General features: G+C 35.6%; 1 protein-coding gene across 1 annotated transcript in view; it reads right to left on the reverse strand.

Moving 5' to 3' along the window:
- Positions 1–21279, reverse strand: part of Ptprd (protein tyrosine phosphatase receptor type D) — a 511224-nt gene that overhangs the window by 115434 nt on the left and 374511 nt on the right. Inside the window, exons 19-21 of the mRNA XM_052176673.1 lie at positions 16900–17109; positions 10383–10543; positions 1359–1471 (exon numbers count right to left, since the gene is read on the reverse strand). Coding sequence (XP_052032633.1) covers positions 1359–1471; positions 10383–10543; positions 16900–17109 — 484 coding nt within the window. The remainder of the gene's footprint in view (positions 1–1358; positions 1472–10382; positions 10544–16899; positions 17110–21279) is intronic.

Raw genomic sequence — 21279 nt, forward strand, 5'->3', positions numbered from 1 at the left:
AAAAAGGTTACCATACCTATTTATTTTATCAAATTGCCTTAAAAAGAGCACCATGCAAGAGACTGGTGCAGCACACAGGGGATTACAGTGGCCCAGGAGGATAACTCAGATCTGCTCACCCATCCTGGATGAGTTCACAGTTTACCTTTATCAGTCATGTAAAAATGTGTGTGCAGAAGGGTTGTGATTTTACAAATATTTGCCATTTATGCTTATGAAAGCACATGCTTGTCTTCAAAGAGGCAAATTTATGCTCAAAGAACCCTAACCTCATTTAACTCAAAAATTTAAACTACTCAACATTTGTGATGATTGTATAGCCACCTTGAAATGTGAAAAAGCTCTTTCATTTGAAGACTTAGTAGTTACTGTGTTCGTTTATATGCAAAAAATATGTTAAACACAATAAGCCATGCATTCTCACGGTTCAAAGCAATTCTTTGAGAATGTATAGCTTAATACCTGCAGTGCAGCACCCTGGGAGTTAGAGCATTCAGACATTAATTAGAAGTGAAAGAACTCTTCCATCAGTGTGGGGTGTATTACTACAACCAAATTTTAATCCCAAAGACTTTTTAGATCAAGGTTTTGCTCACTATGGGAAGGTACTATGATACTCAGTGTGATGTTTTTAGTTCTCTCTACCATTTGATACTTGACATCTGCTTGACATGAACAGGAAGAAAGCAGAGTAGAACTAGTCTTGAAGTAATAGTATGTAACTACACCTCATCAGAATACTGTTTTGTTTTTCCTTGGTTGAAGGACTTTATGTTCTTTATTCTATGAAAAAGTATATTTTATATCTCAGTTTACTCAAATGCATCTACAGCATGAAGCCTACACTGGTCAGTGAAATTTAGTATAATCAAAATTTTAAAAGACATGAAATTGTTCATTCCTTCCATCCCTCCTTTTCTTTCTCCTCTGTTTATCTCCCCTGTCTTTCTTTTCTTTCCATCTTCACGTCCTCCATTCTTCTTATGGTACCATAAATACAGATAGCAAAGCATGAAATAAGGATCCCAATGAGAACAAGTTCCACATTCATCTATTTACTCATGTATTTACTTTATAAGATGAAAAGCCAGACTGAACATAAGCAAGTGTCTCATTCCCATTAAAATTATAGATACTTTCCTAAAGACTAGGACAAATTATATATCTTTCTCTTTCTGATTGCACTTCATATTTCTGAAAATACTTAAATTCCTCTCTATTGTACATATATATGAATGTCAACAATATTAAAGCAAACAATCAGGATGGACAAAATGGCTCAAAATTAAGTGATATACCATTTCTCAGGACAATGCCAACTGGACTATGACATTATGACGGATGAAGTGGCCACTTACCTGGGGTTTGAAAGTTAAGGCGCCTCAGTTCTACTGGGTCTGTTGGGTGGTGTGAAGGGACCTCCTTACTGTTTGGTAAGCTGCTCTTTCTGGACTCCGACTCTGCCCTCTTCCTATAGGGGGAAAAATCAAAATTTAAGACCTGAGACAAGCAAAACAAACGAAGAATTAACCAATCAACAGTTCCTTATAGTATTCTTTCCTCAGCACTAGTGTCAATGTTCTTGGACAGCTTTATGTTTAAAGAACCTTGCGATCTTGCTCAGGTCTTCTGTTAGCTTCTAAGGGCTCCTCACCCTCACAAGTTCTGTCAATGTGGATGATCTCTTCAATTTTGGGAACTAAATAATTAATTCAGGCCATCTGTCAGTTTGCAAGAGGCACTGTTAAGATGTTATTAGATTTGTTCAGAAATTCTCTGTCTACTATTGGCATTTGTGGCAAATACAATATATGCCTCTAGAAGACAAAAGTACATTTTACCACAGGAAAACTGCCTAACCTCAAAGTAAACAACTCAGTCTACCTTTCTCCTTTCTCTTTCTCTCTCATTTTTAAATATGTAACTGGTGACTACAAAATACAGAGCTACTGGATTAACTGAATTGAAGTAAATGCATGCCTAAAATTTTGTTATCTTAAATGCAAAGGAGGAAAGTCAGGATCACAAAGACAAATGTCTCCTTCCTTTCTCACACTGTAAAGAGAAATGACAAAAATGCCTGTGTTCAGTGGTATTATGTAACAATCTTCACTATTTTGTTAATGGCAATCAATCACAGACAGGAAAAATTAATTTGGTTTTATAGAATTACCAACTCCCATGATGATTATTCAAGACACCACAATACGTTTTTCTACAAATGTGATTCTTCACATAATTCTCCTTTTCCCTCTTTCAATGGTGACCTACTTAGATATACTTTTTAAGCTGCCACAATGGAATTTAAACAACGTTTCTAGTAAGAAATGTTGGGATTTTTCCATAATATTCATTTATCCATTTTCTTCCAAACACAAATCATTTCTCTTAGAGAGTTAGATGAGAACTCCATGTAGCAAATGGAAGCGTTTTTCAGATTGCCTTTTTCTAAATATTAACTCCAGCTGTCTCCAAGCAATAGTAGAAGTTATAGGATCTCATCCTTGCTCAAAGCAAATTATTCTAATGTTGGAAAAGTTTAATTTGTATTCCTGTATTTTTTCATAGGACCGTGGAATACATGACTAGCAAGCCTTGCTCTTGCCATATCTAGGTTAGCCAGGAAATTTATTCTTTATTTTTTATCATCTTTACAAAATAGAAATAAACAAGGGATAAAGGGCAGCCTGACACAATGAGGATGTGTACTCAATTAACTGAAATTCAATGCAATAGTGAAATATCCTGGATACAATGCATTTTCTTTGATGAATCCTATTAGGCAACTTGCTCTCTAAGTATCTTGGATTAACCTATCTCGGACTTCATTTTCCTAACTAAAGGTGTCATGGGCAGCCTTAGCATAGGAAGTATTGCCAAGCCAAGCCCCGCTGTCAGTCTGAGGAGTATGGTGATTCTGCATTGTGCCCAAGGTACTGGCACCTCCAGTTACATGGAATAGAAAATAAAATAAAAAGGGGAAGTGTAAGAGTGGTCAGAGCAATGAAAAAGAAGACAGGGGGCATAGAAACCATACAAAATGAAGGACTGGATGATCAGTTTCAGGGCAGTCAATGCCACTGCAATCATGCAATGGGTTTCAGTCTCATAATATTGAGATGCTCATTTTAGTGTTGAAGATGCTACATTGTCATGGTTGAATAAATGACAAGGAGTTCAGCTAACCAGATGTTCTCAGAGGAAACCCACAACTTGTCCTTTCATGTCATATATCAGGGCTTTTCCCAGACTTGGGCCTTTGTGGGAAATAGGTGCCTGTATTCTTCTTTATTGATGCCCCAGACCTAATGACTAAAACCTATACCTTTCATCTGTTCCAAAAATAACTCTGCTGCTATTTATTCAAGGGTTTGGAAAACAGAATGAGAAATATCTAGGCAAGGAAAGTGCATTACTCTTGAGAGACTTATCGAACAGCCTCCTTATCTTTCTCCCAGGAGCCAGGCTGTGTGACATTGGCTATGCTGAGGGAACATTCTCTAAGGAAATTCAGCATGTATTTTTTTCAATAGGAAAGGTGGAAATTACACCTGTTGTTAGAATGGAAGCCTTAGAAAGATCATAGTAAGGGATTAAAATTACTTACAAGTCATACATTCCATGTAATTGTGGTTCATGATGGATATAAATGGGCTTCGGAACATCTAATAGCTAATTTCTTTTTACTATCACTGCTCAAATGAGATGACCCCCAAGATCAAAGACTGTTTTAGCTTTGTTTTGATGAAAACCAAAGGCATGATTATGTCTGCCTATAACCATTCTACTGGTAGATACTTATTTACTAAAATTGGAGATTTTCAAACACACAAAGTATGTCTAAGAAAGAGTTAGAAAAAACAGTATTCATTATGATCCGTAACCATTCTAAGTAGTTCAGTTGTTTTTTCCAATGTACTATCATAAATTACACAGAAAATGGAATAGTCTACACCAAGCCTAGCATGAATGTGAGCCAGAGGACTTTGTGGACAATTTTCTAAAGTTCCATCATTTAATTTCAATTAAAGAACTATGTAGAACAGTGACCAGAAAAATTTAAATTTTGCATACTACTGTTTTCCTATTAAGGTTATCAAATTCTGCTTCCAGTTTATTTCTTAAAGTGATGAGTATATGCCATACAGAGAAGGTATGTAATTAAGGGAAAACCAAAGATCACACGACATTCCTGTTTACATAGCTCCCATTGAGGAAGGGTGTGAGAGCAAAGTAAATTTGCTTAGAAGGTTTCATTCATAGTATGGAAACAGGTTTTGAATTCAACTCCTTCTATAAAAGCTCTATTCTTAATTCTTAAAGAAAGTAGTTCAGACTTTGCTGTTTTGATGTCCCTAATTATGTTCTTTAATCTATCTGAATGAGTATCAGCTACAGACAGATTTCTTAATCCTTTCACGGATGAAAATGAAGGTTGTGTCTTAAGTTTTGGTCAGACTCTCTGACATGAGTACAACAAGAAGAAAGTATGGACTGTAAAGTGCAGAGTTACAATGGAACCAGAGAACAAGACGTAGCTTCAAAGTGCTGTGTGTTTGGGCTGACACAACACTCTTCCAACTTTTCTGCTGTATAATGGCTACTCATGGTGAAAGAAGACCTTCTCCTAGAGTTTTTAACACTCCTGCTACGAACTTTCATTCTGGTTTCATGGCCAGCATAGGGTGTTCTTAGAGAAAGCAATGCAGTGGTTCTCAAAATTAAGTATGTACACACACCAGCTGGGCAGGCTCTGTAAAACATAGGATGCTGTGTTAAAGCTGGGACTTTTACATTGAGTCATCTTGGGTGATAAATAAGCATTTATATTTCTGGAAAATCCTTGGGGAATAATGATTCCAGTGTTGGTGCGCACCGAAGGTTACTGAGAGTACTGTGGGCAGGAGAGCAGATAACCTCTGAGATACATTTTTAAGTTGAAATTTAATCAAGTATTTACATCAACAGATACGTGTATGCTTGCATATGTGTATGTAAATGAGTTAAAACTAGAAGTCAGTCTGATTTCATCATCAAGTATATTTATAGCTATTATTATTACTGTTATTGCTAGTCAGGGCTGGGTGACATAGGGATAATATTGGCTGTGGTAAGAGTGTTCACTAAGGGGTACAAACAAACAAACAAAACAAAAGGTCTACAGGACAACTCACATTTCCAACCTGCAGACACATCAATACACACAAATACTCATCCCTGAACATGAAACTCAGAGACTTGTTTTACTGGCTTCTAAATTTAGTTTTAATAAAACATATTGTTTTCTTCTCATAAAGACAAAGTATATCCCTCACCATCATTTTAATATCCAAATTATCACCGGTATGTAGGCTCTGTCCAGCTTCCACTTGCTAGGTGGGACCATCAACTCAAGTCTACCTGTATTTTAGTTCTTCCCTACAGAGCATGGAAAGGGTTTAGTCTCTATTCCTCACCTGTCAGGTTTACTGCTCCATTTAATGCAGCACAAAATAAATAAATAAAATAAATAAAAAATTAAAAAAAAAGAAAAAAAGAAAGGCTTAATGTTAGTTGGCCAATGGTAACAAGAGTAACCATGACAACCAAGTTTTCAAAAGTAGTGCTCACAAACAGAGACACATAACTCAGGCATATTATTAAACAATAGTGCATCAAAATGTTTACAAGCCTCTAATAATGAGTGAATGGAGGCTGTGAGATTATTGCTGAATAAAGAATCCATGGTTTTCAATGGCACTTTTACTTATTATTCATCAAAAATTGCTGCAAAGATTAATTAATACAGCAAGTCTATGGTGACCAAGATTTTCAGTTCTTAAGAACTCAGAAAAGCAACTAATGTTTTTAAAGAAAATACAACAGAATTTCATAACCATAAAGTCTTCATGTAAGAACTCTGCCATTACTTTAATGATATGGAATTCTGTAAGTTGCATTGATCTATGTAAAACTTTGAACATTGGAACATTATACCACAATGAAAAACAGTAGCAGAAATAATTTTTCCAACACCTCTTCAAAAGTAAGGCAATCATGAATCTTTTTTATAATAATGGATGAATTACATTTTAAGTCTTGAAAAACATAATACTTGTGATTATAAATCCAATGTGCATGACCCGTCTGTATAGCTAATTCATATGAACATCTTAATTACTAGCCATTGAAAAGACAGACTTTTCCTCATGAGGGTGCTACTTTCTGCAAACACATCCACTGGGCATTCATAGGTGCTTCCACCTGTTGTGATATATTGACTATTTAAATATGCAAATGTTTTTCAGAAAGAAGTAATCTGAACAATATTCATTTGGAGGCAACAGATAAAGTGTTTTGTGTTGTACACAAGGGTACTACAGACAAGGCAGCCCACTGGTCAAAGAAAGAAAACCAAAACCTCACACTTATCTGTATAAACACACACAGTGAATGATGACAACGTCACACATAGCTTGTGTAGTTCTTTCTATTCTTAAATGTAAAGTGGTTTACCTAGCATTCTGAGTTTAAAAATAACAAAGAAGCAAACACATTAAAAAGCACTACTTTGTAAGTAGTGTGCTTATCAGAGACTGAGATGTAAGTAATCTCCTCTGGATGGAAAGAGAGGTCTGTTTGGGCATTTACATGAAAGGATAAAGAGTTAACTAACAGAACACCTCTATGTGACAGCTTTATATAGCTGAATATGTATTCATATCTGCTTAAATATCTACTTTTGAAGGCCTGAAAATGAGGCAAACTTATAGGCCAAGGTGAAAAGGATAGCAGACCATAAAACAAACAGCTGGAGGAACATAAATTTAATATTATTGAACAGGTATAAGGTCATGTATTCAATGTAGTTCTGTTTTGGATACTTGGGAGACAGTGAGGAATAAGAGTCAGGATAATGGGCAATTATAGAAAGGCAACAGTTCTATCACCAGTAACTAGAAGTTCAAGGCCAAAGAAAGAGGGCTGTAGACAAGTGTAAACAGAGAGAGGAGAGAAAGGGGCTTAGGCATCAAAGGAGATAATCGGGATAGGAGAAGAGGCCAGGAATGAGTAATGATGCTCCAGGCTGGTTAGGCTGCTGTGCAGCAGGGGGCAGAGACAAGCAGTCTTGACTCTTCTGGGTATTGACTTAGATTTCTTTATGAGGTATAAAGGCCGTAACCATTTACTGATGGTCATTTAGAAATACATGTATGTTGATGCTAAAACAGGAGACTCTAGGAAGAGCTGGAAAAGCTAAAATTAGTTGTTTTGTCTCATCTACTTCATGATTTACACACATAAGCAACAGAGAACAAGGACAGAATTTCCTCACTTCATGGGCTACGCTATCATGTGCAAAGATGCCATGACTGGTTATAGTATGCCTCGGCTATTTCCAGCTTCATATTCTGCAGGTCCTTTCCTATACCATGACATATATAAAATTACACTATCATCTCGAGGTATTTTTGCATAAGGTTAACATTTTATTTTAAAATATTACTTCTTATGGAAATAATTTTTAGGCTACATTAGAACTAATTACTAAGCTTATATATATGCCACTGTGCAAAGTAGATGGATGTGGAAGAAATGAGTGGCCTGATGACTTTTAATTGTCTGTGGTGGATGGATTATGGGAAGCAGGTTTATATATCACAATTAGACACACACATATACATAAAAGTAGAAATCATAGAAAACCATTCCTATTACCTCTTTATGCTCTCAGATTATGGAATAGTATTATGAAAAAGCTCACTTGCCTAGTACATTAATTTTCTTTGTAAATAATGAAGTTTGGGGTTTTAGCCAGACTTTGTAGCCCTTCAGCCACAGCAGAAGTTGACCTTGGCCACAGGGCTCCTGTTTTCCTAGGCCTTTTTAGCATCTCTTTTCTGAATTTATATGTTGAGTCACTGCATGAATGAATTATGAAAATCTTTACAAAGTAATCCTAGTAAAAAGTATTTGTAACACTGTAAATCTATCAATGGTAATTTAATATTCTTTAGAGTCAGTACATGGCTTAGAGCCCTTATAAAGTTTCAGTAATAGTTTTGTCACTGGAGTCTAGATACGAACTAAGAGAACAAAAAATTCAAATTAACAGTAACATAAAATAGTGTTCTTTTCCCACATCAGTATAGTTATTAAAGACAGTCTCAACGCCTCAAGTTGCTTATTATTATTAAGTTATTAATATGGCAAGCCATCCATGGTGACTGACTCTCACAAGTGAAAGAGTTATGAGCAAGTATATCTGGTAAAGGTAATTTTCACATCAGTGTGGCATAGTTCTGGCTTATGCCATTGAGGTCTTTAAACATTATTTGCATAGGGATGTAAAATATTAATATTTTCGTAATTATAGAAATAGCAACAATTTCTGAGTTGTTAGCCATGATCTATATATAATGGGAAAGGCACCTAAAATTGGGTGTGAAGTACATATTATATAATTAACTTCACTCAGTATCTAAGCTATAAAAGATACTATTCTTTGAGTACAGATTTCCTCTTGAACTGCTTCATGATAATCAAGAAGAATGTTGTTGGGTCTACTTAAATTTCAAGTCAGGAACATTTTTTAGTGCTGAAGCAAGCATTTCTATTTCAGAAATGCTCCATGGCCTTCAGATGGCTAACTAAATATACTTAGCATTCGAGGATGTATGCATTTTCCAACAATCACATTAGACGATGCTCACATGTGCACATACGAAAATGCAACTCGTTTAACAGAGTCATGAAACCTAAATAAGATACTTCCTCTTGAAGGATTAAGGAAAATTATAAATGAGCTGGTTCTTTTCAAGCCTATGCAGATGAATCAATGAAAATGTAATTATAGTTTTAAAAACTTATCAAGGTTATAGTTCTTAATTTTATACATTTATATAAACTTGCACATACAGTAGGATTACTTACTAATTGCCTCACATATCATAATAAAACATTACCTTAAAAATGATTCATGCCTTCTGCTCATTTTGAATATCAGAAATGTCACATGACCTGGGCTAGAAATGAATCTGTGAACAGGTTTTTTGTTTTTGTTGTTGTTTTGTTTGGTTGTTGTTGTTGTTTCTGGCCAGATTCCAGTGTAGGATGTGACCATTTGAATGAGTATCACCCAGATCACAACAAGAAGTCTAATTTGGACTTTTTTTTTTTCCAAGAAAGCATTTCGCTGGCTGTCCTAGAACTTGCATTGTAGATCAGGCTGGCCATAAATCTGCAGAGGTCTGCTTGCCTCTGCTTCCAAGGTGCAGGAATTAAAGATGTTTGCCACTACCACCAGAGTCTAACCTGAATTTTCAGAAAATCCATTCTGTCTCCCTGTAACTGACATACAGGGAAGGGTACCAGCTCCAGGTTTGGCTTAGATAGGATTCATAACTGACTTAGAAAATATGGACATCACCTTTTTCCTACTTTTGTATCTTATACAGAAGAGAGTTGAGAAAATATAACAGACTCCATGCAATGCACATTGGTAAGATAAGAATTAGTATGAGAAGGCTCAAACCACCAACTAAGAACAGATTCAGTCATTGTCCACAGATTCTCTATTATTTTAAAGCTTGAGCAATTTCACAATGGCAGTGATCTGAATGGATAACTAGGCATATTTATCTCCTTCCTAACCTCAAGATTGAGCTTTGCTTTGTCTTTAATCATTTCAGTGTCCTCTTTATATTGGAACAAATAGAACAGATCCTTAGACAGTTCTTTGGAGGAGGGTCAGGGATGATGAGGAAAAAAACAAGCCTATTCTATGAACATAACTACAAAGGAATAAGGGTAGAAATGACAAGATGCTAATCAGGTTGATACTGAAACTTTATGAGGACTGTGGTCAAAATTTGTTTCAATAGGAAGTCAGCAGTTTCTGATCACCTCTTCTTAAACACTAATGTAAATTTAATACTGAATATTTGGAACGATATTCGGTTAAAAATGGGAAGAAATTAATTCTCTAGCTCGTTTTCTTTTCTTTCTAAAAAATCTTTAACCATTCAGGTGTATTTGCTAAACCGCAAGAGATAACTATAGGTACACATTAGATTTAAAAAATCTAAACATCTAAAAATCAAATTAAAGCTGACATAGAATGGGCTGTTTAGGTTGTACTAATATCTCGCTATCATCAAAACTTGTCATCACAGAGCATCGCAGAAGACAGAAACTGAGAGAGTGGGTGTTCACAGTAAACGCCCGTACCACTAGCTCAGTCACCTCAGCTTGTGTTAGGCATGACAAAAACATGTTTGCCAATATTAGTTACTGGGCTGTCTTCAAATATATAAAGTCTACCATACAACCACAGAAAAATCATTTATTCTACTAAGTATGGTAGTCCTTAAAGTCACAATTAAAATATAGAGCAGGCCTACCTTTTATAAAGAAGAATAGCAATCACAATACAGATGATAAACACCACTGCAAGGACAGGACCTACGACCCATATCAAGCCTTCCTCTTCATCTGTGATTGGCTGTGGATCCAGATCCATTGACACAACAGGGTCGGAGTATGGGCTGGTTGCATACATCTTCTGAGGATAAGCAGAATCCATTTTAGTTAGAAAATGTCTTTCTGAAGTGTATCTTAAGCACTAAGATGAGAGAATAAATTATATGTACTTGATGACAAGCTGATGAAGTCACATTACTGGGGAAATACGGGGGAAAGAGGGATGGGTAAAGAAAGCAAATAAAACAAGCATGTTAAAAATAAAAAATAACTAAAAAATAAAATAAAAAATAAAACAAGCATGTATGAGATGAAGAAGGACATTTTACAACGATGGAAATGAGAGATATATAACAAAATCCTTTTAAATGCTGCAAATGACTACAAAGGTACTTTATTTACAAATATAATTTTATGAAGTCTAAAATAGCAATGAGCAAGCATCAATCCTGGGCTGACAATGTTTCCTTAAAGAGTCAGTCTTTCTACAAAAATGCCCAAGAACAGTCACAGGAAGCCTTCTTTTGAATTCTTGCTCATGGTTATCCATGAGGTTCCCTGCACAGGCTACTGCTGTTGCCCTAGGATGCCTCGCTGAAGTAGAAGGAAAGTTCCAGTTTCTAATGACAGATGGACTAAGGACATGGGACTCGGAGTACATTAGTTGGATCTAACCTGAAACATTAGGCCCTGAAGAATAATATTCAGGAGCTTCTGAGGGAGGGAAGCTTGCTTCTAAGGGAGGGAAATAATCAATAGTTGCACCCAGCTGTAATGCCTAGGAACCACAGTCACCAATAAGGCATGATACCTCTAAGGGTACAGTAGTTGCACAGATACTTTGGTAGTTAGCAATAACACACTTATTAGACATAAGACCTCCTCATAAAGAGAGTAACATACCTGATACTGGAAACCTGCAGGTTAATAAGAATCTGCAGCTAGGGAAGCCACGGATTTTGAATGAGTTTCTATAGCAGTTACTTTATAAAATCAACATAATCCCTAACTACATTCTGACTATCTATCCTAATATCTACAGATAAAGGTAGTTCTCATCCCTCATTCGGGAAACTTCTCTTTACAAGAGACAAATACCATTACATAAAACAAAACAAAACAAAACAAAACTCACGCACAAATGAGAGCAAAATAGAAAGTTGTCAAGCTCAGTTTCAACTGATACATCTGCAACACTATGCCTGCACCTAAAGCACAGGGATCGCTGTTTGAGAGGGAGTACCATTAGTGTGATAGCCAAAGGAACACAAAGTTTCTATGAGACAGTGTTCCCTCCCCTTAAAATGGCAGAGAAACTACATTCATGAAATTCTACTAATATGTCTATGACCCAAATGAACAAATGTGATACCAAAAGACATGTTAATGAAGAAGCGAGTATCTTGTAATACTCTGTAAAAAGTATTAAAAGTAACTAAGGAGAAATAGTGTTTTCTAGGAAAGGGCACATGATTTGGTTATCCAATATCATAAGGACATCCTATATCAAATGGTCCTCTCTAAAAACATATTCATACAAGTAACATACTGACTGGATAGGTTATACTCATATATTTAGGAACACACACACACACACATGAAAACAATGAAAGAAATGAGGTCATGAATTTGAGAGAGACCATTCAAGGGGAGACCATGGAAGGTTGAAAAGAAGAGGGAAAAATAATGTAATTATATTAATGTCAAAACAAAGACTTTTAAAAGGTATTAAACAATATTCAATGAGCATATACATTGTAGTAATATTTAATTTCTATGTGAAAATAAAGATGGTAGAATTGAATATTTCCAGTCCAAAAACTGTGAGTCCCAGTGATCTGAAATCCAAACAATTTTGATTGATTTCAGGATATTTTACAGATTTTTTGAGTTATTACTGTGAAAACCTAAGGAAATATTCCAATGAGTAAGCAGGAACGCTCTGAAATCAGAACCACTGTGGTTCTCACATCTTAGACATGAGATAATCCATGTCATGAAGTTACAAAGATTTCCCACAGAATTGGCAAACATTTCTCTAGGAAAACAAACCAGTGTCTAATGCAATGTTAGAATACACTAGCCCTTCTCAGCAGTAGACATTTTCAGGACAGTTAAGTCTACAGTTACAAAGGAGAAAGCTACTATTTAAATTAAAAATCAAGAGGTATAGATTTGATTAAACAGCTTTTGGAAACAAATTATTCGAACTTAGAGGGATTTAGTAGCTTCTATTTAAATTTATGACAGTCAACCAATTAGAAGTTCATGTGCTTTCTCCAAGAGGAACTCTACCACATATCTTCAAAACTCAGTTATTCAATAAAGAGTGGACTTTGTTTCTGTATTGTCCTATTTCAGTCAACTTTGCCCCATTTAAGATGAAGCATTTTCTTGACTCCTCCCTTTTAAGTTCTTTATTTTATTCTTCTAGTCCTCACCTCAATTTACACCCACTGGCTGCTGGTGTCTCCTTCTACTTATGGATCTGTTTTCACTCAACTGTGACCTGTAGAGTTAATTTATCATTTACTAAATGCAATCATCTTTCTTCAGTCCTTGGGTTTTAAATATCTTTTAGACTTGCCTCAGTTTAGCAAGATTTCATAACTAACTCCCATCCCGACTTTCCTGTATTTCACCAGCTCCTTCCTACACTTTAAAATTGCATGAGCTCTGTGAACTCACTGTCTGACTTTCTGACCCAGCATCCTTCAGTTCTGTTCTTTTTGTTCTTTATAAGGCCAGGAGGTAAATGGTTTTTTAACTATTTGAGTAACAGACTTTCACTGTCAATTGGACATTCAGGTTCAAATGAAGAGCTTCCCTTCCCTTTGTCTTGACTCCTACTACTTCCTTACATTTTCACTGGGAAGGGAGACTATAGGTTTGACTTTATTAAAACCTAAGGTCAAATTGTTGGTCTCATAAATAACTCAATAGTTTTCTCTTGTCCATACAAAAAGCCTGCATTTTATTAATTATAACTGCTACTGAAGTTATTATTCTAATGTGGAACTGCAAAGCCTTTGAGAGACTTTCTGGTAATTCCTCTAGGAAATCTGGATACCTTACCATAGCTATCAAAAGCCTTAGCACTTTTGTTTTAAACATTCTACCATATTTAACTATTCGATCACAGTGAATTTTATTGCTGCATCCTAAATGTTCTATCCTTGCTGATTAACATATTTGGAAGTTCCATAACATTTAGCTCCTAAAATACAACTACTTTTCAAGGATCTACTTATATACTGGCTTGTTCACTTGAGGAATTCAATCCTAACAAACACTGAATAACAACAGAACAATTTTATTTAGTCATTCATTTCTTGCCTAATGACCTGCATGAGATTTTGTTTTTAAAGATTATGTGCATATATTTTATTTTCTGAGATGAAAGTAAATTTCTGGAAGATTTGGGATATATATGCTATTTGTGTTTATTTGTTTAAAGTGGCTAGCTTTCTACATTGTATTTTGAAAGTTCTCAGCAAATTTTTGCTGAATAAAGTAAGCAAGACAACAACAACAAAAAAAATGAAAAACAAAACAAAAAAACCCTCATCTTTTCAAGAGGCTGAGAATGCTAAGACATGAATGGATATAATTTGTTCAAGATAAGCAAACTTAGTTAAGTTTTTGACCTTCATTTTTGACAAATGTCCCTTAAGGAACATATTTTTAATTTTAGTACAAGATCAACAGAGCAGCCAAGAGCATGCTCCACTTCGGACCTGAACTTTACTACTGCTTTCTATTTTACTTACATCCCAGAACAGAGGTAAAAAGATTTTCAAGATTTTCTATGTATCAAACAGATGAAAACTCAATATATATTTTGAACTTTCTGAGAACTGAAAGTGAGAGAGAGAGAGGAAGGGGGAAATCTTGGAGCATGGAATATATATATATATGATTTACAAATAAAACATAAATTTTATAACAACTGGCATAAAGAACAGGGAATAGAGCTTATATATCAAAGAAACCTGATTCTTCATAAGCTTGCTTTGCTAGGATCCCTTCCATTTCATTGGCTAATCTTAAATTCATATAAGTGAGCAAAGCGACTGATTTGAAATTCTTTTACATATGGCTTTGAGATAATAATCAAAATGTTCAATCACAATGGAAATGTAAAGAAGGGCTTTACAAAGCCTATGGGAATTTCTAACTTAAGTCAGAAAGCAATCTATGTTAAAATCTAAAGAAAGCGGAAACATAAAATGATACTAGTCTCATAGAAAGTAGAATTTGCTAAGGGCAAGAAACTAATAGAAGAGATTAAACATTACATCATTTAAAACCAGTTACTGTCATTCTTAATAGGAGGCAAAGGATTAACAAAAAGCTCATTGCAGAAGAAGGTAAAAAAAAAAAAGTAGTGTTTTTTTTGGTTCTGAAAAATGCCAACCAAGAATTGGACTGATTATAGCTGTTATGACTGATTAGGCATAGAGATATGAAGCTTCCAAATGGGCCAAGGCACTGCAAACTGGACACAACTATCTGCTATGAAGTGAATACTGGCACAAGCACATATGACATATAGGGCAATATTGTTAATATAATAGATCATAGTTGATATCAACAACACATGGGGAGAGAGAGCCCTTAGGCCCTAGGGGAGAACCTACTATTATTATTCCAGTAAGTGAACACACTATTAAATTGACCCCTAAGCCTTGGACTCATGTACATCTCTCAATCCTCATCAGAGAAACTTCTTTTTCTAGTAGGAGGTGATTAACATAAAGACCTGTAACTGGTCAGCATGCAAGATGCTAGCCCTAAAAGGGACATCTATATCAATTATATCCCCTCTCCTCAAGGCTTGGAGTTTACCATGAAAAACTGAAAGACTCAAAGTTAGTGGATGACTACAAGGAAAGAATGTTTTCCAGACACATGAACTCAGCATTGAAAGACCTCAAACAAGACAAAATCACAGCATGGTAGTACTGAATGGGAAACAATGTCCCAACCCTAGATGAGAAGTTATCGGCAATTGACATCTATGAGAGAAAACAGTTTTCTTCAAGAAAGCAGAACATGAGAGCTACCCATGCTCCAGGAGATGGTAATTTGGAACAGTGAAATGACAAAATTAGAGGGATGCAGACTTCATCAGTGAGGAGCCATCTGGACATGGTTGGGAATCCTTGGGAGACAGCAGACTTCACAGTGCCCAAGGAAGGCACCATCATCATTCAGCAGGATTGGGTGAGATTTGCTAAATTTTGTGGTTTACCGAAGTGTTTTAAGTGGATCATCAGAAACATTCCCGGAATTATATAAAGAAATTTCCTCTCAAGTATCTATTTCATTTTTAAAGAAAAAATGATTTCTAATGTTCTATTTCCCTGATACTTTACTAAAAGATTCAATTAGATAAGAGAGGACATCTTGATGTATTGAAATTCCAGGAAGGCTATCAAATGACACTTTACACCCAAAGGTAAATGAGGCTATTTTTGTGTTGTGATTTTTCCATGGGCTCATTCCACTAGTGATCGGAAGACAAGCCCTGCTGTACAGAAGAGTGCCTGATACACAGACCTTTCATAAATTGTGGGCTTCATATAAAGAGAGCAGCTCAACTCACTTGTCTAACCTGTCAGATTTAAGCCTTGATTAGGACACAGTTAGGCATATATCTATTAAATGTTAATGTGAACTGCCACTTTAAACATCTCCCTTCCTTCCAGTCTGCTGTTTCTCCCCATTTTTCTTGTATTTAAAGCACTCAAAGCAACTGAAGCACAAAATGAAGTAGGAGGTCGATGAATTACATAAAACAAGACAACTCGTTATTTAGAGTACCTTAGGAATTCTCACTCTTATTGAATTATTCTGTAACTTTCTTGGGTTTTCTCTGATAAAATCACTCATACCTTCTATAATTGAAGAGGCTGATTGTACTCACTTCTCGATAGACTCACTGTCTGGTGAAGCTGGAGAGAATCACTGTGGACTCACAGTTACAGGAAATTAAGTTAAATAACTACTCTAGTCCATGTTTTCAAACATGTTATTTGAATGACAGAGCTTTTTGTTTCCTACTAAACCATATGACCTAATGTCTCCAGGATCATGTAACTTCAAAACAGTATTTTTTTAAATGCAAATCAGTTTAAACAAAAAAAAGGAGAGAGAAGTCTGAGAGATTAGGAAGAGAATGCTACACTGTGTGCTACTCAGAAAAGTCTGAAGACCCATGATCTATCAATCTGTTACTTCACATGGGAAATTCCTTCACCTGAGATGTCATCTTATGTATAACGTAGTATCATGCAGTAATGCTGGAAGGACAAGCGGCTCAATGTTATACCTCCATTAATGACAGCTGGTGAGAAATACTTGGCATATCTGCAGGCACATCCCCAAATCAACATACACAGAAGTAGGAAACAGAGGCCATCATAATTAACTTACAGACTCTGCATGGTCCATCACTGCTAACACAAAGAAGACGTATTCTTGTCCACTTTGGAGTTGTTTGTTCGTAAATCCACCATAATGTTTGTCATCCCCCAGGGTGAACTCAGTGGGAAGGACATCAAAGTGAGCAGCAATATATGGCTTTAATTCAACTTCTCTTCCATAGCGGATGCTTCTGCGCTTTCTAGATATCTCCTTAAGCAGCTTAAGGGAAAAGGGACAAACAGAAAAAAAAAGATAAACAACCAACTTCTTGATGTCTTAGAAGAGAAATTAATCCAGGACTGGGAAGAACCTGATACAGTTTGTTCACCTTTCCTGCAGCAGATCAGCTTAAATGACTCTCTGTTGTGATTTTCAAATACTTGCTTCCTCTTAGATAAGATGCTAAACTGATTTTCAAGGGCCAGAGTATAAACACAGGCCATTAGACCTTCACTGGAGGCCCACATAATTTCCTACAGAAATAAAATTCTTTAAAAGCCAATACGACATCGTATCCTGCTTAAGGAAGCACAGCCTGGTGTCATGAGAGATCCAAGGCACAATTAGTAACCAGTCAAAGCCATTTACATGCTAAAATATGATGTTTTTATATAAGATGCCTCCATATTATTATGGGACCATTTATAAGATGAGCATTCTCTAAAGTCTGCAGACATGGAATCTAATGAATAGCTTTGATTTACCTATTCTAAGAAATCATGTCACTCAATTCGCTAACTCAGCTTACCGCTTTCATTAAGCAGTTTGGAAGAGACTCTTAATTTTTTTTTTTTTTTAACCACTGAGTTGAATTTCCTATATTCTATCTCTGAGGAATAAGTACTTAGGAGACATGGTCAGAAAGGTAGATAAGAATAAATTTCAATATCATGAAGGAAAGAAAACACACATTTCTTATATTTCTAAGGAAAAAGAAAATCTAAAATTAATGTTTAAATAGTTTATTGCTTTTCATTGTCTTTCCTTAGAGGAAAATCTCACTAATGATATGAGAATTGATTTTGAAACAATATAAAGTTATTTTATAGCGTCTAATTGAGAAGTAGCTTCTATTTGTCTTGGGTGACTTTGGAGGATAGTGCTGATGTTTTAGTGGCTTTTTGGAAAGAACTTTTGTTTACCTGTCAGTGAAGAAAGGGGCATGTGTCTGAGGAGAAACTGAACAAAGTCTGTGTATCTGAGGGCAAATCTAACCTTAATCCTGGTAAACAAATTTAAAGGACTTAGGCAGATTGGGCAGCAAAACTATTATGCTCAGTTTTGGGGGTTTTGTGCTGGAAAAGATACAATAAAACCAAACTGGGGGAATTTACTTTGTACAAAGAAATGCTGTAAGAGAGAAAGAAATAGGTGGTTCAGAAGTTCAGCACTCCAGCTGCTTCTTCAGTAGACTTAGGTTTGACTCCCAGAATCCAAAAGAGTGGCTTACAATTATACATCAAGTTTCACAGGATCTCGCGCACTCTTTTGCTTCTGTGGACACCAGCATGCCCTTGGTGATGAGTGATACATCCAAGCAAACACTCATACTCAAAAATTAAAATTTTGAAAAAAATCAAAGCAAGAAATGTTGGCAAAATCAAGAAAAGACTTGTAAGGAAATGGTTATTGGTCTTCACTAAGCTCAAATGGTTCTGTCTGCAACCACAGGCAATACAGTGTGTTTTTATACCAAGAAACACTAATGTGCGCAGCTGACTCAAAATCTAATAATGTGGAAGACAGGCTTCTGGCTATGAAATAATTTGTTCCTGGGACATGTATCAATAATATTCAATTTATCATGCTCTAAAAAGGTCTGTGAAATTTGAGATTATTGTTACAACTAAAATTATATGAGATTTAAGACATTTATAAAAGTTCAGGGAATTAGACATGCTCTGGCAAAAGTGGAACAAAATTCTATGTATTTATGTATCTAGGCAGACATCCAGGTGGGCCACTCAGTTTTGCTCCATCTTCTCAGATGAAAGAACAGAAATTTATCTTTTGTTGTCACACACAGGCTTACATATAAGGATGATGATGGTCACATCTTAAGTAAGTATTTATTGGGTACCAGACACTCTTCCAGGAAGCATAAATTGGCTCTCCAGAATAACCATATAAAATAGATCATAGATATGCCCAATTCCAAGTTAGCAAACTGGGTATGATAGAATGGTTCCCTGTATAAATAGACTTGATGGGTAACAAAAAATGTAAACCATCCACAGAAGAGATACATATGAGAGACTTTTCCGCCTAATTTTTACATAATCTAATTTTTACACAAAATCAAGAAATCTAATGTCATGTTTAAGTGCTGATCATTTGAATCATTTTTTATTCAGTTAGTATGTAGGTATTGAATATCTGTTTTCATTAACATAGATGAATACCATCTATCCTTTTCCTGGATTTTTTTAACATGCAAATTATAAAACTCTGATGCCAAATAATTAATATAATATCATACTTGAAAGGTGACTAATAAAGTTACTATCATATAACCCTGGGGAAAAATACTACAGATGCTATTAATAGCCTTTTGAAGTTGGTCAATCAAAAACATTTACCATCAGTTGTTTATGTGACTGTATTTCTGCTTCTACTTCACTGATCAAACCCTCTCTTGGTTCTGTTCACATTTCAGATATAGGCAGCTGTCATTATTCATCAATATCATCCCCATGACTACAATTTGCTAGGGTTTATTTAGAAAAAATAAAGTAAGTGCCTCAGGATTAAATATTAGAAGATTTGGGTGTTCTTTAGGTACAGTACAGTCATTTGCTGAAGTTAAATCTGGAATTGAACCCTGCCTCCAAAGAGTACCCTTTAGGATGCTTCTAGTGTTAAACTTTAAATGACTCAAGAAAGTTTAAATGATACCAAAGTTACCCACAATGCTGAAATTATAGCCATATATGACCTCATTACTTTATGACAATGCTTTGAAGGATAGTGTAATGAAAAGCTTTGGCACATTACCTCACTTGCCCTGAAATAAATACAATGAACATTGGGGAGTCATTCTGCCCAAAATTCATTACAACTATCAATGCCTGTTCTGCGCAGTTTGACCCTGAGAACAGGATTACTAGTCTAAGAATTTATCATTCAGATAATAGCCCAGACAAAAAAAAAAAGATATCAGAATATAATTTTGAGAGTAACTCACTTACAAGGCCTTTTTAAAATCTTGTATGCGCCTAGATGTGAGGCATATGTGTGGAAATCCCCTCTGGCCATTATTCTGCTTGATGTATTTCCGACAATGTGAATTATAGGCCTTACTGAAAAAGTACTTGGTCAAATACATTTAAGAAAGCACATTGCTTTGTCAAACCAGTGGTAGCAAATTCAAACTAAAATTGCTACAATGTTTTGTCATACACACCAGGTAAAAAGCAAGTTCTGTCTGCAGGGGTCAGAAACAGCTGAGTAAGCAGAAAGGGCCACAGTCACCTCTCATTTGTTCCCCTCCACAATAGTCACAAAATATATTAGATATGATTCCAGAAGTTATATCAAGGGCTTCAGTTCTTTATCAGAAATAATTTTCATTTTCCAGTCAATGCATATCTTATTTCTTCCACCATTAATTCTGCAATGTGGTCTCAATTATATCAGTAAGAAAAGTGGGAAACAACCCATCCTGACCCAAAAGTTGTGAATTAATAAAATGTTCTTTATCAAGCTATTATACAGATTAATGCACCACAACTCAGAGGATGATTAAAATGACCCTTTGTTATGGGAATCAGTAGCACAGACCTGTGGAATTTAATTGCAAGAAAGTTCAATGTCACATAGCCCTATATTTTAATCCATTAGCATTACTGTGCATTCTAGAGGTTAAAACCTGGCTGTAAAGGAGAATCACTTTCCATTCCTTCCTATCAAACGGTTTCACATCTAAGAAAAGAATATTATTGAAAGCATTTGATGTCCCTTTTGCCTTGGATCTCAGTGCTTTGAAAACTCGTTTTAAATAGGTAGAACTATTTATAGATTCTACAAGTTACCTTTGCATTTAAAAATCCAATTTCAACAAAAATGTGGAGATGACAATTCTATAACTCAGCTCTGAACTATATAGACTGACATGGGGTTAACTGCTTAGAGAAAGGATCCTGTTTCTCTAACATCACAACTGACAGAAAGCAAACTGACAACTACACTTTGTGACCACATTACTGAAATGTGTCATTCTGTACTGTAGCCATGTCACCTAATCACTAGACAGTGACACAAGCAGAGATCTGACCTTGAACTTGTCTTGCCTTCAGAGCCTGAACAAATTTAACTCATAAACTAGGTAGGTGAGGATGAGGCACACTTGTAGAGATGATGCACATCTGCCAAGGAGTGTGAGCCCAACCC

This window comes from Apodemus sylvaticus, chromosome 3, assembly GCF_947179515.1.
Source record: "Apodemus sylvaticus chromosome 3, mApoSyl1.1, whole genome shotgun sequence".
NCBI lineage: Eukaryota > Metazoa > Chordata > Mammalia > Rodentia > Muridae > Apodemus > Apodemus sylvaticus.